Below are 25,917 nucleotides of genomic sequence, written 5' to 3'. Positions count from 1 at the left end.
CTAGAAGCCACAGAGACGGCGCTGGTGGAATCCTAGAGAGGCCGCTGCTGGACTTGGAGAGAACTGAGACTTCCGCCCAGCGGAGCGTCAAGATGGCCACGGCTGGGGGCGGCTCAGGGCCTCACCCAGGAAGTCGGGGTCTTCTTCGCCTTCTGTCTTTCTCCGTGGTACTGGCAGGTGAGGCTCCCCCTCCGGTGGGCTCCGGTCTGTAAGGGGTACCTCCGGCTCTGCCCGCCCGCGAGCGACGGCGGCGTTTCCCTTCTGGTCCCCGCTGCCCCTCTGTCCCCCCAACCTGTAAATGCTCTTTCTCTTTCGTTCCCACGACAGAAGTTCCCCCCTTTTAGCCTGGACCTTCTTCGTCCCTTCCACCCGGCAGCAGGTTGGAACGCTTCCCTCCCACTTCCAGACTTATTACTGGATTTCCAGCCTGACTTCTCAACCACTTCACCCGAAGCCTGCTTTTCCCCAGAGCCCTAGCTACCCCACCCGTAATCGAAAGGGACAGGTGTGAAAGTTGAGCTTCCTTCCCCGCATGTAGGCTTGTTGAGCTTCCTTCCCCGCATTTAGGCTTTTTGAGACTGAAACAATCTTGTTTGTGGGTGGTGTGAGAGCCTGAAAATATAGAGTTATCATTTCGTCTTCTGTTAATCCCATCATAAACTCATGTCAGATCTCAGTTTCTTTCCTCGGTAAAGTGAAACTGAGGTAGGCTAAAACTGTAGTGACTCAAGGAACTTTAGCTTTTTTTTTTCCCTTTTCTTTTTGTGATTGAGCACTAAAATGTAACAAGCCTGCATTTACTTATGATTTAATTATGACTATTTCTTTACCAAAATTCACATTAAAAAGAAAAAAACACCACCCAGGGAGAAACTAGCCGTCTCACATTGTAGGTATACACCAATGACCTACTGGAGATGTATAACTGAACAGGTGTGTGGTGGCATAAGGTTTCTCCCCATTTTGTTCATATTCCCTGCAAAAGTTTTAGGTATATTTATTTGTTTGCTTTGGTAATTTATATTTTTGGGCCAGCACTTTTCTTTTTTTTCTTTTTTTTTTTTAATGGTTAAATGTGGAGTTACAACTCGGGGCCTGGGTACTGTCCTTGACCTTTTTTACTCAAGGCAAGCACTCTTCCACTTTGAGCCACAGTTCCACTTACAGTTTTCTGAGATAAGAGTCTCACAGACGGGCTGGGAAGGTGGCTCAGTGATAGAGCACTTGCCTTGCATGCCTGAGGCCCTGGGTTCGATTCCTCAGCACCACATAAGCAAAAAGAAAAAAGCCGGAAGTGGTGCTATGGCTCAAGTGGTAAAGTGCTAGCCTTTAGCTGAAGAGCTGAGGGACAGCGACCAGGCCCAGAGTTCAGGCCCCACGACTGGACCCAAAACAAAAAAAAAAAAAGAGAGAGTACCAGCTTTGGGCAAAAACACTAAGCAAGAGCCAAAAGTGTACATTCAATATAAAGCACATATAAGGACAAACACCTTTCTTTGGACAAATCATGTTCATCTCTTTTAACTGTAGTTTCTCCTTGTGGAATTTAAACCTTCTGAGATACATAGGTGGATACTCTTAAGCATTTATCTTTCAAAAAACTGTCCAAAAAATTAAACGAATGGACATTTTATAAGGCACAGGACCCCATGGCATATGTTTGTAGTCCTAGTTACTCTAGTGGCTGAAATCAGGGGCTGTGGGGGCGGGGGGGAAACTGTCATATTTGAAGCCAGCTGGCAGAAGAGTCTTTGAGACTCCATCTCCAAAATAACCAGCAAAAAGCTAGGTAGCAAGGCTTAAGTGGTAGAATGCTAGCCAGTCAAGCAAGCTCATGGCCCTAAGTTCAAACTCCAAATATCAGCCCTTCCCCCCCCCCCCAAAAAAAAAGTATGGTATTGAATGATGTGCTATGAATCAAGTTAATGTCATGATAGATGCTAGCGTCTTGTTCAGTAATTTCTTCTAACATTTCTTACCAGGTTTGTGTGGAGGAAACTCAGTGGAGAGAAAAATCTACATTCCCTTAAATAAAACAGCTCCCTGTGTCCGTCTGCTTAATGCCACTCACCAAATTGGCTGCCAGTGTAAGTTGAATTTGGGATTTGTGTTTGTGGGCATTAATATTTCAGTCTGAATGGTGATACTAAAAAAGATCCTTGTTCTGCTTGTAAGTCTTGGCCCTCAAATTAGATTATGTGAGTAGGAGATTATAGAGAACCATCTGCCAAACCAAGAATAATAAACAAGAGTTAATATTTAGTAAATGGTGTATATTAAGTTGTTTGACGTGTGTCTTCTCATTTAACCCCCACAACATCTCCTTTAATATTGTATATCATGAGGCTTAGAGAAAATAAATAATTTTCCCAAGATCATACTATCTATAGATCGTTATTACCTGCACTTTGTAAAAATAGAAGTAAAATGTAAAATGGGGCTTTTTTTCTTTCGTCAGTTGTGGGGCTTGAACTCTGGGCTTGGGTGCTGTCCCTGCACTCTTAGCTCAGGGGAGTGCTCTACCACTTGAGTCACAGTGCCACTTCCAGTTTTCTAGTGGTTTATTGGAGATAAGAGTCTCACGGACTTTCCTGCCCAGCCTGGCTTTGAACTGTGATCCTCAGATCTCAGTCTCCTGAGTAGCTAAGATCACAGGAGTGAGTCACAGGCACCCAGCCTGGCTTTTTTTTTTGGTCGGACATGGGGCTTGAACTCTGGGCTTGGGCGCTGTCCCTGCACTCTTCAGCTCAAGGTGAGTGCTCCACCGCTTGAACCACAGTGCCACTTATGGTTTTCTAGTGCTTTATTGGAGACAAGAGTCTCAGGGACTTTCCTGCCTGGGCTGGCTTTGAACCATGATCCTCAGATCTCAGCCTCCTGAGTAGTTAGGATTACAGGTGTGAGCCACCTTTTGAAGGGTTTTGCTGTATGTTTTGCATTCCAGGCTGGTCTCAAATCTAATAGGCTCCTGTTGTAGCTTCCTGAATGCTAGAATTATAGGCCTCAGTCACCATACCTGGATTTTTCTATTTTTTTTAGTGCTTGCATTTGAACTCAGAGTTTAAGCTTCATTTAGTAGGTGCAATTCATAGAAAGCATTGAAAACTCTGTATAGTTAGTTGCAAGAGCATAGCATTTGTGCACTTTTCTTTCTTTCTTTTTTTTTTTTTGTCAGTCACTGGGCTTGAACTCTGGGCTTGGGTGCTGTCCCTGCACTCTTCAGTTCAAGGCAAGTGCTCTACTACTTGAGCCACAGCACCACTTCCAGTTTTCTAGTGGTTTATTGGAGATGAGAGTCTCAGGGACTTTCCTGCCCCGGCTTTGACCTCCTCTCAGCCTCCTGAGTAGCTAGGATTACAGGTGTGAGCTGAGTCACAGTGCCACTTCTGGTTTTCTAGTGGTTACTTGGAGATAAGAGTTTCATATACTTTCTTGCCTAGACTGTCTTTGAACCATGATCCCCAGATCTCAGCCTCCTGAGTAGCTAGGATTACAGCATGAGTCACCAGTGGCCAGATTGGATGCATTTTTGGGCTTTGTAAAAGTGTTCCAAAACAGTGTTCCATGATATCTTGGGGTAAAAACTATGAAGCTTATAGAGGAGGGGAAAAAGTTGTGAAGGCTGAATCCTAGTTTGCTTTCTATTTAGGCTACTGTGTTGAGATTTTCATTTTCCATAGACAGTAGTTCTGTCAAAGTATAATTTTGCAAGTAAACTGGAAACTTAGAATCTGATCTTGGCTTTTTCATCATCAAATTGGTCACCTTTGAATTTCAGATTATTCCTGTAATAAATAGTGTTTGGAATAGCCTTGCCAAAACAGTCTTGACTTTTTGTTTATTTGCTTGTTTTGGTTTTTTCAAGACAGAGTCTTACAATATAGCCTAGGTTGGTCACAAACCTGTTATCCTCCTGCTTCAAATTCCTAAGTGCTGAATTATAGAATCAGCTACCACATCCAGCATTAAAATGTCTTTTAATATGGTCATTGATGATAACAAATATATAGCATGGCCTCAGCAGTACTATGTGATTACCTGAATCTGTTCAACTTGTTAAGAAGAAATAGTTACTGGAAGTAAGGTAATTGCTCAGAAAGGTAATAGTTTATCTGTCATTTTAGCTATACTGTATGTTGATTGCTCCATGACCCTGCTACAAGAAACACTAGGTGTAAGTTGAATGGTTCTAAACAGTCTCAAAGTTTTTTGAAGATTTAGTTTTTAAATTGAATTTGTAGATGAAAGAGAACCAGATCCACAATGGGCTGAGATCAGATTGGCAGATTTGTTAAAACCTCATAAGTGCAAGAAGCCAGGATCTCATCCTCCTGGAGCTGAAAAATTCCCTTTGGTAATGAGTGTTCCTACTAGATAGTCTTCCAGAAGCCCTATGGGAAGCAAAGCAATAGTCTCTAGATATAAAGCCTAGTGCTAATACAGAGAAACAAGAAGGGAGGAGCTGGACTATGGATACTTCCTCATTAAGATCTTGTTCCTTTTCAACCTACTTACTTCTAAGTCCTACTTCCTCATATCAATCCATTCTTCGCAGACTATGCCCTTTTTAATTAATGTGGCTGGCCTTAAGGGAAAAAAAATGAGATCCAGATTTTGTTTTCTGGTTATAATGCCCTACTTCTGTTGGATCCTTAAAATGCTCAAAGACAGCTATATGTCTTTTCTTGTTCTGTGAACTGTTCCTTCCTGAAGTTTCCTGTTTTCTGTGGTTTATTGGAGATAAGTGTCTCACCGACTTTCCTGCCTGGGATGGCTTTGATCCTCAGACCTCAGCCTCCTGAGTATCTAGGATTACAGGCATGAGCCTCCAGTGCCCAGCCCAAGCATCTATTTTTTAAGACTCTGGGGATTAAGGGTATTGTATGTTTAGCATATATGATATCTTGCATTCACTCCCCACTACAATGAAGAAAAAAAAGAGAAAAAGGGGAAAAAAATCCACAAGATGCAGTCAGGGCTGAAAACTACTGTTCTAAAATAATTGATGAACAACACATTCATCTTCAATGGAGAATAGACTGGCAAAGAGATCCTAGTTCTCTATAGATCCCTTGGGAAGCTGAGGAATATTACCAGCTGCCTCCAATTGTGTACAATTGTAGACATTCTTAACTATCTGTCCCATAAATTAGTGTTCCCAATCTTTGTCACATTATAAGATACATAGAAATGGTCTTTGTGGGCTGGGAAGGTAGCTCAGTGGTAGAGTACTTGCCTCGTATGCATGAGGCCCTGGGTTCAATTCCTCAGCACCACATAAGCAGAAAAAGCTGGAAGTGGCACTGTGGTTCAAATGGTCGAGTGCTTGCCTTGAGCTGAAGAGCTGAGGGACAGTGCCCAGGCTCAGAGTTCAAGCCTCACAACCGACCAAAAAAAAAAAAGAAATGGTCTTTTGTGGCACCCTGGCACATATTGAAATGGATGCAATTTGTAAGGCATCCTGAGATAAAGAGTCTATTTCTGGCAGCAAATGACCTTACAAAGAAAGGAGAGCAATTATCAATACATCTCTAATCCATTCAAGATGTGTTAGATGGGAAGCTGTGTTCTAGAAACCTTAAAGTTCTTAATTTTACCTGAAATTAGCCAGGAACAAGTAAAGTTGTTCATAACTAAAGCAAAGGAATGATTATACTGAGGCTAGAAGATCTATACACTTTAAAAAGGAAGATGTCTGCTGGGTGCCAGTGGCACATGCCTGTAATCCTAGCTACTCAGGAGACTGAGATCTGAGGATCGTGGTTCAAAGCCAGCCTGGGAAGGAAAGTAAGTCCGAGAGACTCTAATCTCCAATAAACCACCAGAAAACCAGAAGAAGCACTGTGGCTCAAGTGGTAGAGCACCTGCCTTGAGCTGAAGAGCTGAGGGACAGCGCCCAGGCCCAGAGTTCAAACCCCATGACTGACAAAAAAAAAGGGGGAGGGGGAAGAAGTCTAAGCTTGATATTTCCTGGAGAAGATACAGGTTTGGAAATTTGAACGTCTACTGTTCTAGAGTCTTGTGTATATTGTTCTTTTTTTTTTTTTTGGTTGTGGGGCTAGAACTCTGGGCCTGAGCGCTGTCCCTCAGCTCTTCAGCTCAAGGTGAGCGCTCTACCACTTGAGCTACAGCGCCACTTCCATTGTGTATATTGTTAAATGAAGTGGTTGAAATGGAAGGGAATGTAAAGACCAAAGAACCTTTCTGGCATCAAGACCTCTTGGGTTCTCTTGGGATCTTTTGTCCTCCTGTTCTTCTTTTCAGTGGAGCTAGGGACAATTCAGTCCTCCAAGTTCAGGCAATTTAAGGGCAAAAGATCTGTAGAAGCAGGGAGACAAAGTCAGAATTGTCACCTGTGGGAGCTTTAATTTGACCCATTCTATCTTGGCAGCTTCAATTAATGGGGACACAGGAGTTATCCATGTAGTGGAGAAAGAAGAGGACCTGCAATGGGTGTTGACAGATGGCCCCAATCCCCCTTACATGGTTCTGCTGGATGGCAAGCTCTTTAACAGGTAAGAACTGGATGTGCCAAAGAAAGAGTAATTCCATGAACAGTTCTCATACTTGGAAGTATAGCAGCCTTAGTCTGGTCAGGGGGCATGGTGGCAGGGTTGGCGTTCATAAGGGAAGAAGTACCATCAAAGGGAATCATCTTAGAAACCTTAATAGTAGAGTAAGGATCTCAGGGAGGGATGCCAAAGGTCTTGGTTTTACTCAAGAACAAAGTAGATGAGATTAAACCCTGAACTCATCCAGACTCAGAAGTTAGAGACCAGAAAGGGAAAGAGTGAGTGGATAGTTCCAGTCCCTAATTGTCTATTCATTTGCATGGGGAGGAGACCAGGGCATTTGGCTGATACCTTCTGTCTTCTCTCATGGCATTCCTTCTATTTCAGGGATATAATGGAAAAGCTGAAAGGGAGAACCAGCCGAATTGCTGGTCTCGCAGTGACTTTTTCCAAGCCCAATTCTACCATAGGCTTCTCTCCTAGCGTGCAGTGCCCAAATGATGGGTTTGGTAAGAGCCCCAAAGGATCAGAAGAAGCTACTGTTGTGCAGGGTTTATTGTTGCTTCAGTCTTAAAAGTGTATTTGTGTGTATGTGTGTGTGTGTGTGTGTGTAGGGAGGGAGGGAGGGAAGGAGGGTGGATCATCTGTATCTGTGGGTGTCATGTGTTGTAAACAGCTAACTCCCAAACAGAAAACAGAGTTGCTTTTCCTTCCTTCCTTTTTTTCCTTCCTTCCATTTATTTTGTTTTGTTGTTTTGTTTCTTTTTTGGCAGTACTGGGTTTGAACTCAGGGCATTGCACTTGGTTTGTAGGTACTCTACCATTTGATCCATGCCTTCAGCTGTATAGGGTTTCTTATGACCTTGCGGCTCTTTCCTTTCCCCCTCCCCCCTTTTTCCCCTTCTTTTGTGTTATTACTTCATGTCACCCACCCAGATGCCTAATCTGCCAGCCTAGGTTTCTCCCAATAACCGGTAGCTTTATTTTAATGTGACTGATGATAGATTCATGTTTACATTTTTGAACTTAGTCCCAATCCTCTAATATTTAATCTTTCTCCTTCACCTGTTACTTAAGTGCTTGATATCCTCTAACCTATCTCCCTCACTTCCTTTTCCACATTTCAGGTGTTTACTCCAACTCTTATGGGCCAGAGTTTGCTCACTGTAAAGAAACACTATGGAACTCTTTGGGTAATGGCTTGGCTTATGAAGACTTTAGTTTCCCCATTTTTCTTCTTGAGGATGAAAATGAAACCAAGATCATCAAACAGGTACTGATTCTGCCAGCTCCTAGTAATTATGATGAGAAAGAATATTATTTTTTAGGCTCTTCTATTTGGAAGGAAGCTCCTTTCACAATTATATACTTTGAAAAAGTTTCTCAAAAAAAAACCCAAGAGGTTTCTTTTCTTTTTTCTTTTTTTTTTTGGGTCCAGTTGTGGGGCCTGAACTCTGGGCCTGGGCGCTGTCCCTCAGCTCTTCAGCTCAAGGCTAGCGCTCTACCACTTGAGCCACAGTGCCACTTCCGGCTTTTTTTTTCTTTTTACTTATGTGGTGCTGAGGAATCGAACCCAGGGCCTCAGGCATGCAAGGCAAGCGCTCTACCACTGAGCCACCTTCCCAGCCCCGAGGTTTATTTTCTTCACATCTAATTTCTTTCCTGTCTGATAATCACAGCATTAAAGCTATCAGTCTACCTGTCTATCTTTTTATCTCTAGTACTAGGGCTTGAACTCAGGGCTTTGCGCTCTTGCTCTTCTTGCACTCACAGCTGGCACTGTACTACTTGAGCCATGCCTGTACTCTCTGGCTTTCATTTGGTTATAGGGAAATGAGTCTCAGATTTGTTTGCCTAGGCTCAGTTGGAACCATGATTCTCAAATCTCTGCCTTCTAAGTAGTTAGGATTATAGACATGATACAGCAACAGCACTCAGCAAAGCATTTTAGACTAGAAGAAAATGTTGAACCACTACTAAATATCCTCATGCTGCTGATCACAAATATGGTATATAACATGTGAACACTGTTATATATTACAGACTGTGGTAGACAATTTGCTCCAGGGAAGTTAGAATGAACTTGTGACTTTGAAATTATGTAATCATTTAATCACAATCAAAAAAAAAAAAAAAAAAAAAAGAACCTCGGGGAAGGGAGGGAGGGAGGGGATGGTAGGGGGAAAACAATGGAGGGGGTAACAATGTTCAAGAGGAAGTGTACTCATAACCTCACTCATGTAACTGTGACCCTCTGTATAGTAGCTTTACAATAAAAAAAAAAAAAAAATAATTGAAGCTGGGTGCTCATGGCTCATCCTATAATTACACTTCTCAGGAGGCTGATATCTGAGGATCACAGTTTGAAGTGCAAGACACCAGTTAACCACCAAAAAACCTGGAAGTGGACATGTGATTCAAATGGTAGAGTGCTAGCCTTGAGCAAAAGAGCCCCGGGAGGGTGCCCAGGCTCTGAGTTCGAGCCCCATGTCTTGCAAAAAAAAAAAAAAAACAAACAAAAAGCCACTTAGGAGTAGTCATTGAAAGATTCAGTTAAGGGCCAGATGCTGGTGACATGTGTCTATAATTCTAGCTATTCAAAGGCTGAGATCTGAGGATCACAATTCAAAGCCAGCCCAGGCAGATAAATCCAGGTAATTCTTATAACCAATTAGCAAAAAGTTCAAGTTGGAGGTGTAGTTCAGGTAGTATAGTGCCAGCTGTGAGCAAAAAAAGCCAAGCAAGATCTCAAACCTTATAACAGGACATATACAGTTAAAGAATTCTAGCCTAATTCTAGTCTAGCATCTTCATTCATTTTAACATTAAGAGTAGTTAGAGGGCTGGGAAGGTGGCTCAGTGGTAGAGCGCTTGCCTTGCATGAATGAAGCCCTGGGTTCGATTCCTCAGTACCACATAAGCAAAAAAAAAAGCCAGAAGTGGTGCTGTGGCTCAAGTGGTAGAGTGCTAGACTTGAGCTGAAGAGCTGAGGGACAGCGTCCAGGCCCAGAGTTCAGGCCCCATGACCAGATCCCCCCCCCGAAAAAAAAAAAAAAGAAAAAAAGAGTAGTTAGAAGATTTATCCACAGTTAACAAAGTGACTTGATTTCTAAGATTTCTAAGATGAATTGATTCTTAACATTTGATCTTTAGCCAGCGCTTCTTTTTTTTTTTAATTTTTTTTTTATTTTTTTGGGTCCGGTCATGGGGCCTGAACTCTGGGCCTGGGCGCTGTCCCTCAACTCTTCAGCTCAAGGCTAGCGCTCTACCACTTGAGCCACAGCGCCACTTCCGGCTTTTTTCTTTTTGCTTATGTGGTGCTGAGGAATCGAACCCAGGGCCTCTGGCGCCACTTCCGGCTTTTTTCTTTTTGCTTATGTGGTGCTGAGGAATCGAACCCAGGGCCTCTGGCATGCAAGGCATGCGCTCTACCACTGAGCCACCTTCCCAGCCCATAGCCAGCGCTTCTTAATTGGCTCAGATCACACCAAGAACAGGTATGTAGGCAATACCTGGAGTCTCAACAGAAGGATTATGAGTCTGAGGCTATCATAGACTACATAGCAATTCCCAGTCTCAACAAAAAACAAAACCAAACCAAAACAAAACAAAAAACACTCACATCTGTAATCATAGCTACTCAGGAGGCTGAGATCTGAGGATCATGATTCAAAGCCAGCCTGAGCAGAAAAGTCTGTGAGACTTACCTCCAATTAACTACCAGAAAACCAGAAGTGGCGCTGTGGCTCAAGTGGTAGAGGGATTGCCTTGAGCTGAAGAGTGCAGGGACAGTGCCCAGGCCCAGAGTTCAAAGCCTTACGACCAACAAAAAAAAAGAAAAAAAAAATAGTGGCTCAAATGGGCCATTCTGGAACAGGTTAAATTCATCTACTCTAACCAAACTATTGGGCAAACTATTGAGTCCATTCCTCTTGTCACCTATTGAGGAGTTTTTATCTTTGATCTTATAGACTCTATTTATACCAGGACACCTGTAGCTCCTAGATAAATGTCTCCCAAAGGGAGTAGCTTAAGAATGGAGATGGAGGGCTGGGAAGGTGGCTCAGTGGTAGAGCGCTTGCCTTGCATGCATGAGGCCCTGGGTTCGATTCCTCAGCACCACATAAGCAAAAAGAAAAAAAGCCGGAAGTGGCGCTGTGGCTCAAGTGGTAGAGCGCTAGCCTTGAGCTGAAGAGCTGAGGGACAGCGCCCAGGCCCAGAGTTCAGGCTCCACGACTGGACCCCTCAAAAAATAGGAAAAAAAAAAAGAAAGAAAGAAAGAATAGAGATGGAAACCAGGCACCAGTGGCTCCTGCCTAGAATCCCATGTACTCTGGAGGCTGAGGTCTGAGCATAGAGGTTTGAAGTCAGCCCAGGCAGGAAAGTCCTTGAGATTCTTATCTCCAGTTAGACACTAAACTGTGGATCTGGGTTTAAATGGTAGGGCACTAACCTTGAGCAAAAAAGCTCAGAGATACTGTCCAGACCCTGAGTTCAAGCCCTGGAACTGGCACTAAAAATTAAAAAAAATGGAGATGAGATTTCCGTTTTCTGGGAAGAAAAGAATTCCACACTAGCCTTCTCAGTGGGGTCTATCTCCCTTCCAGTGCTATCAAGATCACAACCTGAGTGAGAATGGCTCAGCACCCAACTTCCCATTGTGTGCCATGCAGCTCTTCTCACACATGCACGCAGTTATCAGCACTGCCACCTGCATGCGACGAAGCTTCATCCAGAGCACCTTTAGTATTAACCCAGGTAAGGGGGTCCAAGCTGTGTTGGGTGCACTATGGTGAGAGCAGGGGTACTGGGCCAGGGAGGTTGGTGCAGACTTGGGCAGTGGAAACACTGAGTGGGAATAGCACCTACAGTTTTGAACAGTTTAGACAGCTTGTACTGAAGTGGATGTCACCAGAGAACATAGTCTGGGACAGTTGGAGTTAGAAATAATGACCCTCAGAGTCCATGAGGCACTGAGTTTGAGAGGTCTCACAGGCCTTCTTTATAGCTACCTCTCCCTTAGTCCTATCACTATTTGATCTCATTTGTGTACTGCTCAGAAATCGTCTGTGACCCCCTGTCAGACTACAACGTATGGAGCATGCTTAAGCCTATAAATACTTCTGGGACATTGGAGCCTGATGACAGGGTTGTGGTTGCAGCAACCCGGGTGAGTGTTGCCCCTGGTCAATACCAGCAGAGCTGGCATAGAAAAAGCTGACAGTACTAGCAGAGCTGGCACAGAAAGAGCTGGCAGGCCTCTCTTGGGTGTATCTGATTTCAGAGTTAATGTACTCAAGGACCTTAAATGGAGAGGGATCTGGCTGTTGTAGTCCTGGGCTCTATCCATTGTTCCAGCAAATATATATGCTCTTAGCTGGAGCAGGAGAGGGGACATGGGCTTTGTCCTAATTTCCAGTTTTAAAGTATACCTCTCCTGTCTTTCGTTTTTGTTGTTGTACCTAGTTGGACAGCCGTTCTTTTTTCTGGAACGTAGCCCCAGGGGCTGAAAGTGCTGTTGCCTCCTTCGTTACCCAGTTGGCTGCAGCTGAAGCTTTGCAGAAGGCACCCGATGCGACCACCCTGCCCCGCAATGTCATGTTTGTCTTCTTTCAAGGGGTGAGGGTTCTTCACTTTGAGTGGGCTGGCCAGGAAGGAGGGGGATGGTAAAGGGGAAGACCTCAGCACTTAACCTAAGTTGTTAGGTAGCAGAGTTTTTGGATGTCTATATTTGTTTCCCTTTTGGAGTCCTCTGTTTTAGGAAGCTGTTCACTGAATTGATAGGCTTTCAGCATCTATCCTCTCCCACCTCCACCTTCTTTTTGAGGCCTCCTTTTTTTTTTTTTTTGCCAGTCCTGGTGCTTGAGCTCAGGTTCTGGGCACTGCCCCTGAGCTACTTTTGTTCAATGCTAATACCACAGTGCCACTTCCAGCTTTTTCTGTTTATGTGGAATTGAACCAGGGCTTCTTGCATGCTAGGCAAGCACTCTACCACTAAGTCACATTCGTAGCCCTCACATTTTTTGTCTTGAGTTCTTTTACTGCCTCCTGAGAGATCCTGCTTATTCCTGCTGGCTTAAGATTAGCAAATGGCACCCATAGCTGAGCTAGTAGAGGTTTGGGAGAGTCAAGAAATACACATAACAGCTGATGTTTGCTTGGGGTCTTTACTAAGTCTGACTTCCCTATTTCTGGGCGCAAGGTGTCCTATGATACCTGTGAGGGATCTTCATTACTGGGAGGTGTAGGAAGGACGAGGGAGTCATGTGGCTGTAAGCTGGCAAGCAGTTCAGATGACCCAAGACAGTAGCCTTCTTGCCTATAGCTTTGATGATCTTTTTCTTGAGGCTGTCCTAATTCTTTAAGTTTCTATTCCTTTTCCTACTCCACACCTCAGGAAACGTTTGATTACATTGGCAGCTCTCGAATGGTGTATGATATGGAGAAGGGCAAATTTCCCATGCGGTTAGAAAACATTGACTATTTTGTGGAGCTGGGACAGGTATGTAGTGTGTGTCTTTCTCTCCTTCCTTTGTTTTTTTCTTTTGGGCCAGTCCTGGGGCTTGAACTTAGGGCCTGGGCACTGTCCCTGAGCTGCTTTTGCTCAAAGCTAGCACTCTACCACTTGAGCCACAGCACCACTTCCAGCCTTTTCTGTTTGTGATACTGAGGAATCGAACCCAGGGCTTCCTGCATGCTAGGCAAGCACTCTACCACTAAGCCGCAGTCCTAGCCTCTCTTCTTCCTTTGAACTAAAGTTTTTCCCTAGTGTTCTGTTGTTCTTATTGCCAGCACTACCCACCTCTTCTTTGACTCCTTTTCAACAGGCCACAGCCGGAGCTTGACTATGTAAATATTTCCTCTTCATCCTTTACAGGTAGCCCTAAGATCTTCATTAGATCTCTGGATGCACACAGATCCAATGTCTCAGAAAAACGAGTCTGTGCAGAGCCAGGTAACCTAACAGATAAGAGAAAGGATCAGGTTGGGTGTTGGCTAAAGGATGAAATACTACAGTTGTTACTGCTTGCTGGGGAGAATCATGAGCTCAATGACACCCCAGTGTTCTTTCAAATGGATAGTTCTCTGATCATTTGATGCCTGGCATAGTAACACTGCTCGTTAAGGATGGGTAAGTCCTTGCCTCTCTGATGAAATCTTCCCATCTTGTTAGGTCCCCTACCCCACAAATTGACCTCCACTTCCTTACTGCTTATTTAAGAATCTCCCTTCTTATCAAATGCTTACTTAAGACCCTCCCTTTTTTTCAGGTGTAATTCTTTATGGCTGCTCTTCATGTAATGCTCTTCTGCCACTTCACCTTTGCTATCATCCCTACTCCTTTAGCACTAGAGAATTGGTTACCCACCTAGTATTCAGCATTGGAGTTTTCATTATTATTTTCCCTCACCAATTCTGTACAACAGATAATAAGTGAAAGGGCCACTGAGAATAAGGCAACAGAGTTTAAAAAAAAAAAAAAGGAAAAAAAAAACTAGACAAAACTACGGGCTTCTTCTTTATATACTAATTTCCTAACTATAGAAATAATGATGGGAGCAATAGGTAATCGAAAGCCCTGGTCCCAAAAGTTTTGAAGAAAATAGATCTAGAAGAGCATAGGGCAAGAAGTACAGAGCACTTAAAGGCTGGGAGAACCCTCCTGCTTCCTATTTCCCAGTAGTCAGTCTCCTTCACTCCCTCAGGTTGAGGATCTCCTGGCCACTCTGGAGAGGAGTAGTGCTGGTGTCCCTGATGTCATCCTCAGGAAACTGAATCAGTCCCAGGCCCTTCCACCATCTTCTCTACAGCGATTTCTTCGAGCTCGAAACATCTCTGGTGTTGTTCTGGCTGATCATGCTAGGTCCTTCCATAACCGGTAAGTCACTGTTCTGAAGTCTGAGGGGAAAGTTGCACTTTTATTCCACCCCTGCTTCTTGTTCCCCAACCCCCCAAAAACCCCTCTAGGCTGTTTGGGTTCTTTGCTCAGTGACCTGTCACTGGTCACTCTCAATGTGTGAGAATGGTTCTCTTGTTGACTTGCTCTTTATATTAGTAAAACCATTTTCAACTGTAGCACTTCCAGTCCCCCTCTCTTGTGATTCCTCTTTCTCCCATTTCCCTGGGGCCTGAGTTCCCTAGGGCTGCCAGCAGAGGGCATCCTTTTGAGAGTTTAGGAAAGATGGGGTATTCTTTAGATGGAGGATGACAGTGGTCTCTCAGGTCTATTTAAGGGTACTCATACTTTGTGAACTGTAACATTGTAAAGGTTCTTATCCTGTGGTGGACACACATGGTTCAGTGTACTGAGAGGGCTCCGAAGAAAAAAATGAAGTGCTATTAGTTATCTCTTTTCTTGGTTGAACTGTTTCTAAATTATGGCCTAGGAGAACAGGACTTTTCACTCAGGCTAGATTGCTTTTTTTTTTTTTTTTGGAGGGGGGGGTCCAATCGTGGGGCCTGAACTCTGGGCCTGGGCACTGTCCCTCAGGCTAGCACTCTACCACTTGAGCCACAACGCTACTTCTGGCTTTTTTTTTTTTTTCTGCTTATGTGGTACTGAGGAACCCAGGGCCTCAAGGATGCAAGGCAAGTGCTCTATGACTGAGCCACCTTCCCAGCCCATAGATTGCTACTTTTTGAGCCAAATAAGTTTCTGAGTAAAAATACTGAAGCTCTAGTTGTCCAGAGCCTAAGCCCCCTTCTCATTCCAGTTAGGGGAGTGACAGTTCTAGCCTCAGGTTTGCTCTCTTCAAATCTTTTCTGTGTTACTTTAGGGTGAGGCATGATTCATCATTTGAACATGATTTGGATTTGATTGTGTGGATTTCAGTCTGTGTGGGCTGAGGATTTAGTCATTGTAAATGCTGAGCACTCTTTTAGCTTGGAGTTCCCAAGGACTATCACAATGACTTGACCCAATGTTCCTGAGCAAACCAGGTGGTGGCTCACACCTGTAATACTAACTACTTAGGAGGCTAAGATCTGAGGATCACGGTTCAAAGCCAGCCCAAACAGGAAAGTCTATGAGACTTATCTCCACTTAACCACCAGAAAACCGGAAGTGATGCTGTGGCTGAAGTGGTTGAGTGCTCACTTTGAGCTGAAGAGCTCAGGGACCGCACCAAGGCCCAGAATTCAAACCTCACGACCAACCAAAAAAAAAACAAAAAAACTCCCACCAAAAAAAATATCTATATCTATCTCTGAGCATACATAATCCTAATACCTGCTAATTTTCCCTCTACTCTGAGGCCCCATCACTGTAAATGTTAGTTGGAACATACAGTTACTCTGATTCTGAGAAGGCTTTTAGCCACCCTCTTGTCTCTCTAGCCCACATGATCACATGATTAGAAAAGCCTCCTGTGCTTACTTAACCTTTTCCTTTTTTTTTTTCTTTTTTTTGGGTCCGGTCGTGGGGCCTGAACTCTGGGCCTGGGCGCTGTCCGTCAGCTCTTCAGCTCAAGGCTAGCGCTCTACCACTTGAGCCACAGCGCCACTTCTGGCTTTTTTCTTTTTGCTTATGTGGTGCTGAGGAATCGAATCCAGGGCCTCAGGCATGCAAGGCAAGCACTCTACCACTGAGCCACCTTCCTAGCCCTTACTTAACCTTTTCTACCTTGTTTTTCAGGAAAGTCTTTGTATTTCTCTAGCCACCTATCCCTTCCTATCTCCTCTTTATCGATGCCTTTTTTGATAACAGAGCCTAATTTTCTCTTTTTTCTTTCCTCTGGGTTATGAAAAATAATGTACCAAGTTCCTATTAATGGAGCCTTTAAGTAGTAAAGGGCAAGGCGCTGGCTGGACATAGCCAGGACTCATGCTAACTTTTTTGGCAGCTATTATGAGAGCATTTATGACACAGCTGAGAACATTAATGTGACCTATCCTGAGATGCACAGCCCTGAAGAGGACCTGAACTTTGTGACAGACACTGCTAAGGTAACAGTGACACAGGTTGGATGGGAGCATGGGGAACACCGTAAAAATGGTTAGAATTAAGTCATTGAGGATGGACAAGATGAGCCATTTAGCTCCTCTCCTTACCTACCACAGGCCCTGGCGAATGTGGCTACAGTGCTGGGACGTGCACTCTATGAGCTCGCAGGAGGAACTAACTACAGCCACACAATTCAGGCTGATCCCAAGACTGTAAGAACAGATGGGCCTTTGGTCCTTCCTCTCTTGTTTTACACAGCATGCTGTCCCCAACCTCTTATGTCCTTTACCTCACTTCCCAAACTTTCGAACTCAGCATGCCTCTTCACACTAACAAGGATGATGCCTCAGAGAGCTCTTAGGTGGGCCACATCTACATCCTTACAGGTGGTCCCTATCTTCCAATCCTACTTTGGTTCCTGCTCCATAACTTGTGCCCACTAATTGTTTCCCTGGCCTTGCTGAAAATCACAGCATTTTGTCAACTTGCTGTTCCAACCCTAGGTCACTCGCCTCCTTTATGGGTTCCTGGTTAGAGCCAACAACTCATGGTTCCAGTCTATCCTCAGACAGGACCTAAGGTCCTACCTGGGTAAGCATATGGTATGAAAAGGGTGATCCATAGTTGAGCAAATGTATAGAATAATAGGCATCATTTTGGTTTAATTCTTTGCTCTTTTTTTTTTTTTTCTTCTATTTTCTTTCTCCTGTGTTCCTTTCTCCTGATATTGGATCCTTTTCTCTTAACCTTCTTTCTCTGGCTTCTATCAATCTTGGGCTCTTCCTATTTCTGCCTGCCTCACCCCACCTTCCACCCACCCAATCCTCACTCCCCTCTGGCCTATGATCAGGTGATGGGCCTCTTCAACATTACATTGCCGTCTCCAGCCCCACCAACACCACTTATGTTGTGCAGTATGCCTTGGCAAATTTGACTGGCAAGGTGACCAACCTCACCCGAGAGCAGTGCCAGGATCCAAGTAAAGTCCCAAATGAAAACAAGGATGTGAGTGGTGGTGGGTGTTGGAGGTCCTCTGGGGCCTCTTTCCCTTGGGAGAACTGGAGGATCTTCTAGGTCCATGTGGACTCAGGGGATTGGGATGGAGATTGGTGGAGGGGAACAGACCAGTAAATTCAAGTGTTGAAGAAGCAATAGCTGGGTGAAATTGGACCACCTACACAAAATAATGGGATAGCAGCCAGTTAATAGTTGGTCCAAATGTGGTGCTGATTGGGTAAAAAGAACAAGTAAGAAGAGAATTACCTCAGCCTGTGTGTGGCTCATCTTCCTGTGCAGCTGTATGAGTACTCATGGGTGCAGGGCCCTTTGAATTCCAATGAGACAGAGCGACTCCCACGGTGTGTGCGTTCCACGGCACGACTTGCCAGGGCCTTGTCCCCCGCCTTCGAACTGAGTCAGTGGAGCTCCACTGAATACTCTACATGGACTGAAAGCCGCTGGAAAGATATCCGTGCTCGGATATTCCTAATTGCCAGCAAAGAGCTTGAGGTGAGTGAGATGGGGCCAGAAGGGAAGTAGCAGAGTCTTTCCAATGATTTTGAGTTATTTCTTAGTTCATACCCTGGTCCATATCCCATTTGCCCCAGATTTGCAGCAGAACCTACTGCAAACCTATCCTAGCCCACCAGTATATCCCATTAGAAGGCCTCTCTACTGGTAGTTTGAGTATAATTCATTTTTTAAAACCTTTGGAATGCCAGAAGCTCTTCCATGCTCTCATCTCACCTGGCATTCCCCATCTGGCACAGCTGGAATGAATCAGTCTAAGATATATTGAGCCCCATCATAAGTAATAAAAGTCCCATGAGAGAATCAGAGCTACAGGTCCTACCTTTGAGATACTTAAAATCTAAGTAATTCAAGAACAAACTTCCCTTCTCAAATGAAGAGAATTAAATATGCAAATTTTTGGGAAGCTGTTGCCCATGATTGTTCTATACTTGGTGCTTGAAGCCAGCACCAGAATTCCACTGTCCTGTCTTCTGACCCCATTGTCCAAAACTGCACTGAGTTCTGAGAGCCTTTCTCCTTCCTTGACCACACCCTTCTCCCTTACAGTTTATCACCCTGATGGTGGGTTTTGGCATCCTCATCTTCTCTCTCATCGTCACCTACTGCATCAATGCCAAAGCTGAAGTCCTTTTCATTGTTCCCCGAGAGCCTGGAGCTGTGTCTTACTAAGGACTCCAGCTCTCCCTGCCAGCACTGCACTTCACTGGGAACACATCACTAGGTTGTCACTGGAATCTCTCTGGGCCTGTCTCAGACAGAGCTTAGCATAAAGAAGTGGAACTGTCCAGAAGAGACAGGGAGAGGTAAACAAGTTACCTCTTCTCCTCAGCCTCCCCCACCCTAACCCCTGCAATATCCTGGGATTATGATAGGAGCTTCCTGCTCCTGTTTAACTCCCAAGTTGCCCCCCCTCGCTTGCCCTTCCACAGGATGTCTCTTATCTTTCTTTCTACCCTGCTCTTGGACCTCTGCTCCCACTGTTGTCCCTACTCTTAGCCCCTCTTACCCAACCACCTACTGGATCAGGAAGAAGAACGTGCGAATTTAGCATAAGGCTCGTACTACATGGAACCTCTGAGGAGGAGCCTTGTGTCTCCTTTGTACTGTCCTTTCTCCGGGTTGTCAGATGGCACATTATGGTGGGCATGCTGCCTGGTGGGTATCCCACCATGCTCAGTTGTACTTTTTTTTAAGGTGTAATATCTATTTTCGTTGGGTTTTTTTCTTGTTCTTTTTTTTTTTTGTAAAAACATAAATACGAAGTCTCATTAAAATTATCCCATATGACTTGTACTGTTATTCTTCCATACAACCATGATCAATGACCTTGCATGCTAGCTTCTTGGTCTCCAAAGACCCCAGAAGTAAGGCCCTTTCAAACAGCCCTAAAATAATGGCTTTCTGCCAAACCCTAGAGCCCTTCTTGTGAGAGTAATGTTAATACAGCTTCTTCTCACCTTGTAATGAAAGATATTTCTTTATTCATTTCAAGACATTGGCTGGGGTACAGAGATGAAGCAAGTACAACCCTGAGTAGTTCACAGTTGGAATGAAGGAAAAAACATTTTATCATTAGGTGTAAATCCAGAATAACAAGTGGAATTTGCAGAATATCCAGAGTGCTCCAGTAGTATGTGATAGCATTCAAGGCAGTGTAGGTGACATTGAGATAAAATTTAAGGAGTTTACCAGATGTAGTACAGTTTAATAAAGGCACAAGTCCTGTTTTGGAAGTAGGAAATTACTCAGTGTAGCTGGGTCAGGAGGTGGTGAGGTGAGTCACACCAGAAGGTTCTTGGGTGACATGCTGAAGAGTTTTAGACCCTCTGTTATATTGGACATTTTGTAGACCAAGAGTTGCTTAGGTCTGCCTGCCTCAGAAGAACCACGGCTCTTCAGAAACCTGAATTTCCTAAATCTTCATGGAGGCAAAATTGTGGATGAAACACAACTAACTGCTAAATGGCTGTGGGTAACAGCTGAGTCAGCTGATGGGGAAAGAGAAGCAGCAGGAGTGGAAGACCAAACCCAGCCTCTCCTCACTGTTGGCCAAGAAGGTGCTTCTGACACATGCCTGAAGACTAGCAGTGTTTTCACCGGTCCCAAACATATCTCTTAGGTCACTGAGCTGAGAGGAGATGATTTTTCTCCACGTTTCTGTCCAGGCTCCCTTGAGGGAGCAGGTTTGGGGTTCTGAGATAGGAAATATGCCCTGAAGCTCCCTCTGGCCCCCTGTTGGAGCTGGAGGAGCTGTATGCTGTGCTGGCGGGAGTTGAACACAGCTGCCACCATAGTCTGGGCCAGCTCCATGCCTCCCTCGGCCAACAGGTCTCCCAGCGGGCAAAGCAGTAAACTCCCTCATCCTGCTGGCAGCTTTGAGAAGCGGGGATGTGGCTGGGTACCAGGGAGAGGGCTGAACAGGGAAGCAGAGGCTTGGACTGAATCAGGATTGGGGTGGGTAAGAAAGAAGGGGTTAAGATGTACCCAATTTCTGTGCCTAGGTAAGAACCAGAACACAGTTCATCATGTTCCTTCTGTGCTCCCTTGACCTACAGCATCTCCCCCGACCAAAAAAAAAAGCCCAGCCCTTTCCATGGCACTTAGAGAGGCCAGGTCTATGGGAGAGCACAAAGCCACCCAGATAACCCACTTAGTCTCCCCAACACTCCCTCTCCATGGGACTAGCTCTTCACCAGATAGCTGAAGACTGTAATGGGCTAGAAGCATTTTAGGGGCTACATGCTTATCAATTAACTTCCTGCTCCCCACTAGTGTAGTCCCTGTTCACCCTGTGCCTTCTAAAATCATTTCCCAGCCCCTTTTCCTTCCCTAAGAGTTCCCCTTCCCACTACTCCCTTTGCTACTTCACAGCATTCCTCTTCATTTTAATTCATGCAGGACCCAGTCTGTCTACCTGTTGTGACACCTGGCTTCTTAACGCACAGGCTAGTATCTATCCTCAGCCTATTTGAATTAAAGGGGCTTACTGTTTTTCCAACATCTGGGCCACTGCTCCCAAAGGCACAGCCTAGGAGGAGATTTTTTTTTCAATCTAGAGATTGGTATTTATTCAGAACAGCTTTGTTTCTTTAAAGGAATGCAATACAATCTCAGAAGTGATGTATGTGAGCTGGACGTCAGTAGCTCACACCTGTAGTCCTAGCTACTCAGGAGGCTGAGATCTGAGGATAGTGGCTCAAAGCCAGCCCAGGCAGGAAAATCCATGAGACTTTTATCTCCAATAAACTGCCAGAAAACCAGAAATGGTGCTGTGGCTCAAGTGGTAGAGCACTAGCCTTGAGCTGAAGAGCTGAGGGACAGTACCCAGGCCCAGAGTTCAAGTCCCACGACTGACCAAAAAAAAAAAAAAAAAGTTATGTATATGGGCTATTTTTGTTCCTCTTTTTGAAACAGGAATCTCAAAATTCATGATCCTACTTCAGCCTCCGAAGTACTAGTTTATAGGCATGAGTCATCATGTCCCACATTTTAATTCATTTGGATAGATGGGGAAAACCAGCCCAGAGGAGTGATATGACTTGTTCTGTGTCACACAGCAAATTAGAGACAGAGCTAAGACTAGAACATGCTTTATATCTACAGACAGCCACGATAGTAATAAACATTTATTGAACATGGCTACAGGCAAAGCATTCTGTACTGGCATAATAAAAAGCTAAGAGAGTTGGCTCAGTGGTAGAGTGCTTGCCTTTGCATGCATGAGGCCCTGGGTTCAATTCCTCAGTACCACATAAGCAGAAGAAACGAAGTGGCACTCTGGCTCAAGTGGTAGGGTGCTAGCCTTGAGCTGAAGAGCCAAGGGACAGGGCCAGGCCCAGAATTCATCCTCCACAACCAAAAAACAAACAAAAAACAAAACAAAAAAAAAAAAAACCCAACAGGCTAAGAGATATGTTACTTTTCCTTTGAGTCTCCAGATCCAGAGTCTAGATGGCAGGAAGTTATATAGTTCTGGAACTCAAATAGGCAAGGCTAGAATGCTCCGTGCAAGATCAGTGCCCTAAACAGGTTCTCTGAGCTCAGAGACCAGAGGATTTGATTTGCTTCAGGCAATGGGCCAGTAAGGAGGAGCCTCAAGTTTGTGGGAAAAGTTCAGGACCAGATTTTCTGGTCGGCTTCACATGCTGTATAACCTTGGGAAGGGTATTTCCCATTGCTGGGTCCTATAAAATGTGGGTGTAAATAAGGAGCTGCTCTATGCTGTCTACCTGGCTCTGTCAATTTGGTTCTGGGAAGTACAGCTGGTGATGTATCCAACTCTTGCTTTTCCCCTAAACTCCTCAGGGCAAGAGCCATTTGAAAGGCTAATCAATTAATGAATTCTCAAAGGTAGTGCTAGGGTCAACTCTGGGGAAAGACCCATGAGGGATGCCATTGTTTCCCAGTCCAGGGATAGTATGGATTTTGGAAACTGTGGCCTAACAGGATTTAAAGGAGAGCGTGTCACTCAATATCTCATTCTCCAAAATAGAAGATTGGCAGGGTGGCTGGAGTTGAGCTGCGGAAGCAGAAGGCCCTTAGAAGTTCAGGGCCCCAATGGGTCTCAGGATAGATATGTATTCCTTCCTGAATTCCAAGTCAGAAGGTATAGGAGCTCTACACTCCAGTAGTGTAGAAGGACAGCAGTAGCTCCTGAGCCCAAACAGGGAAACTAGGAGCAGGAGCAAAGGGTCATCTCAGGGGGCCTAAGGAAAAGCCATGGACCCGAGATGATGCAACTGTGAGCAAACATTGCCAGCCTCCACTGGCTTGGTGGTTGCTCAGGGGCTGGGGGTTAGGACCCTGGAGTCCCCACTCTCCCTCAACTCACAACTGAGATGGGGTTGGAGAAATTAGAGGGACAGAAGAAAAAAACTGAGGTAAGAGAGTATCCAGACAAAGCAAACTTGTGAAAAGAAGCAGAGGATATAAGATTCCTAGTAGGGCTAAAAGAGGAGAGAGGCAAAGGGGAGCTGAGCAGGAGGGGAGAAAGGCCAGGCGGGTGTGGCCAGGAGGGGAGTAGGCCCAGTGCTGGTGGTGACAGATGGGTGGACACAAAGAGGAGAGCTTCGGGGAAGACAGATGGATGGGGGAGGGAAGAGAAGAGGCTGGGGGTGGGGGTGGTACAGTGGTTGGAGGCTGAGGCTGTAATGAGATTGGAGATGGGCTCTGAGCTGAGGAGAGGTGAGTGGAGAGGAAGAAGAAAGGAGAGGCAGCCTTAGGAGACAAAGGCAATAAGGCCTAGGGGGCCAGGGGCAGAGGGCTCAGGGGCTGGGCACTGGGAAGGGGGGCTTCCAGCCAGGCTGGCAGCAAAGAGAGTGACAGATTGTGTAGTTAGCTAGAGTGGAGACCCGCTGTCACCTTCTAGAGGCACGAAAGTGGAGACAGAGAAAGACAGACTGACAGAGACCATGTGAAAACACAAGGAGAGAAACTCCTTGATGACGATTTGCCGAGATGTTGCTGCCACTTCTCAAAAACACAACAGCTCTCTTTCTTACCTTGGTCCCATGACCCCAAACCTTGCCAGTGTTTTGGAAAATATCACCCTGGCCACCAGTACTCCCTGGAAGGGTCAGACAGTGTGGCACAGCAAGGGTTAACATTGTCTGCTCTCTCTGCCAGCCGCTTGCCTGGTTGGGTCCCCAGGGCTCCCCACATATGTCACCCCCTCTCCTGCCAAACCCACTACTTCCCAGCTCCTCCAGGCCCTCCCCCACCTTCAAGGACCAGGCCCTCACCCCTATGTCTACTCTCCCACCTCCCTGCAATCTACACCACAGGCTTCCCGTGGCTAGAAAGAGATTTGGGAATCCTAATCTGAAAACGTGAATCCTATGAAATGCAAAATAGTAACAATAAACCACGAAGACATAATCATCCTCCCCTTCTCCAGGCCCTGCTCTTCTTCCCCCATCCCCCAGCTTCTAGGGCTCTCCTTGCTCCTCGGGGGCTGGGACTGTGGACAGCCTGTTCTAAATTCAGAGCTGGCCCCAGCTTCCTCAATCATGCTCCAGATACTTGTGCATATGAAACTTCTTGCCTCCTTTCAATCACCACTCGAACACAGCGGGGATCAGGATGAGCACTTTGTAGTTTATCCAGCATGTTCTCACACTTATTTCAATTGGATGGCACAGAAGCCCTATGTGGAAGGTAACTATCCCATTTCACAGATGCTAAAAAGACTCAGTCAAGGTGAAGTGACTTGTCCAAGGACACCAGGACTTGGACCCATTTCTAACTGAGCCCAGGTTTGGTAGAGTTCCTCCCCTCCATGCTTTTAGCACCTCTTTATCACATGAGTAGTTTTTTGTTTGTTTTGTTTATAGTTACTGTCCTAAGGGGCAAAAACCAAATCCCTCAGAAAGACCTCCATGAGTGGCCCCAGAATCCAAGATCCTTGGATAAGAGATGCAGGATAAGAGATCCTTGGATAAGAGGTGGAGGAAGTGGTCCCCAGAGCACCTTGTTGCTCTCCCCTTGCACTGGAGACAGCTTATGTTGGGTGCTTCAGCACTGAAGGTTGCAAAACTGAAGTATCTGAGCTAAACAGCTTGCGAGGAGGGAGGCTGGCATCAAGGGTTTAGCTCTTTCCTCTCTCTCCCTGCTACCCCTCACTGTCTCTTTTTGCTTAAAGGTCTCCCTAAATTCTGCTTCTTTTTTTCCCCAACATCTTACCCTTCAAGATCTGAGCTTTCATTTTGGCAACAATAGTCCTTCATCTCCTTCCTTCTATTTATCCCATCTCTCCATCTTACCTCTCATCATTTTTTCCGAGTCTCACAACTTCTCTCTGCTCCCCCTCTCCTTCTATCTGTATGGTTCCCTTTTGCTATGGGACCTCCCTCAGGCTCTGTGTCCCAGTATCAGCATCTCTCCATCCCTGAATAGATGTTTCCTCTACATCTGGTTCTCCCTAACAGTCTCCTCCTCTTTTCTACGCTCTCTCTGAATGTCTTCTCTGCCTCTAACCCCCCCGCCCTCCGCCACCCTATCTTAGGTCTCTGAGCCTTCTGCAAAGACATGGCCACCTACCAGTTCTGCCTCACCATACCTTTTCATTTATTTATGTACCTATTTTTGAATGCTTCCCCTCTGTCTCTGTTTCCCTGACTGCATCTTCTCATTTTCCCATGTCTCTCCCATGTCTGCTACCCAGTGACTGCTTTCTCCCAATGTTTTCCCCCCATTCCCTGAGTCTCAATGTCACGCCCTTCCCTGTATCTCCCTCATTGTTGCCCTCTGTTTCCACATCTCTTCATCTCCCATTCTTTCCGTATCTCTGTCTCCCCCATGGTACTCTCTCCTGAGTCTCTCCATCTCCCAATTTCTTGGATGGGTTGAAGGGCAGGAAGGTGGGGGAGGTAGAATTGTTGTTGCTGGGGGCTCATTAGGTGGAGATTGGTTTTTAATCAGCACCATGGCAATGATGATGCAAGAACTGAGATGCCACCTGATCCCCTGCCCCCCCTACATCCCCCCTCCTCAAGCCTCCTTTCCCCTCCAGCTCAGCCCATCTGCTGGCGCCTGGGCACCTGTCTGGGCCTGCCCAGGTGGGAGTTGGCACCTCCCAGGCCTGGGGGCAGGGAGAGAAAGGGAGCTTGGGGAAGAATTATGGGACTCCCCTTAGGGAATTCCTCACCCTGGAGAAAATCCAGAAAAGGTTGGTCAGACTTGGGGAAGTAGCAAATCCTTCCCACAGTGAAGATGGCTGTGTTCCTACTGAGGTCTAGTCTCACTACACTATGTCTCCATGGCAACCTAAGAAACCACTATAATTATCCCCACTTTACAGAATAAGACATTGAGGCTCAAGAGGTTGTTACTTGTCCAAGATCGCGCAGCTGACAGAGCCTTTTCCACTGAGCTGCACAGCTTCTAAGGTAAGGGTTCATTATGAATATCCACAGAACTTCAATGAAGACA

General features: G+C 45.4%; 1 protein-coding gene across 1 annotated transcript; it reads left to right on the top strand.

Annotated features, from left to right (window-relative positions):
- Positions 1 to 15: 15 nt before the first annotated feature.
- Ncstn (nicastrin) lies at positions 16 to 19,275 on the top strand. Its single transcript, XM_042681906.1, has 17 exons — positions 16 to 177; positions 1,983 to 2,087; positions 6,392 to 6,515; positions 6,900 to 7,021; positions 7,640 to 7,785; positions 11,120 to 11,270; positions 11,573 to 11,682; positions 11,979 to 12,131; positions 12,910 to 13,014; positions 13,390 to 13,467; positions 14,219 to 14,391; positions 16,355 to 16,457; positions 16,572 to 16,667; positions 16,959 to 17,046; positions 17,306 to 17,460; positions 17,752 to 17,964; positions 18,535 to 19,275. The coding sequence occupies exons 1-17, from the start codon at positions 93 to 95 to the stop codon at positions 18,655 to 18,657; spliced, it is 2,130 nt and encodes a 709-aa protein (XP_042537840.1). The 5' UTR covers positions 16 to 92; the 3' UTR covers positions 18,658 to 19,275.
- The last annotated feature ends 6,642 nt before the right edge of the window (positions 19,276 to 25,917 follow it).

Source organism: Dipodomys spectabilis, unplaced genomic scaffold (genome assembly GCF_019054845.1).
Source record: "Dipodomys spectabilis isolate Male_0828 unplaced genomic scaffold, ASM1905484v1 ptg000069l, whole genome shotgun sequence".
NCBI classification, from domain to species: domain Eukaryota; kingdom Metazoa; phylum Chordata; class Mammalia; order Rodentia; family Heteromyidae; genus Dipodomys; species Dipodomys spectabilis.
Note: the sequence above shows the minus strand (reverse complement) of the source record. Positions and strands in the feature narration are given on the sequence as shown.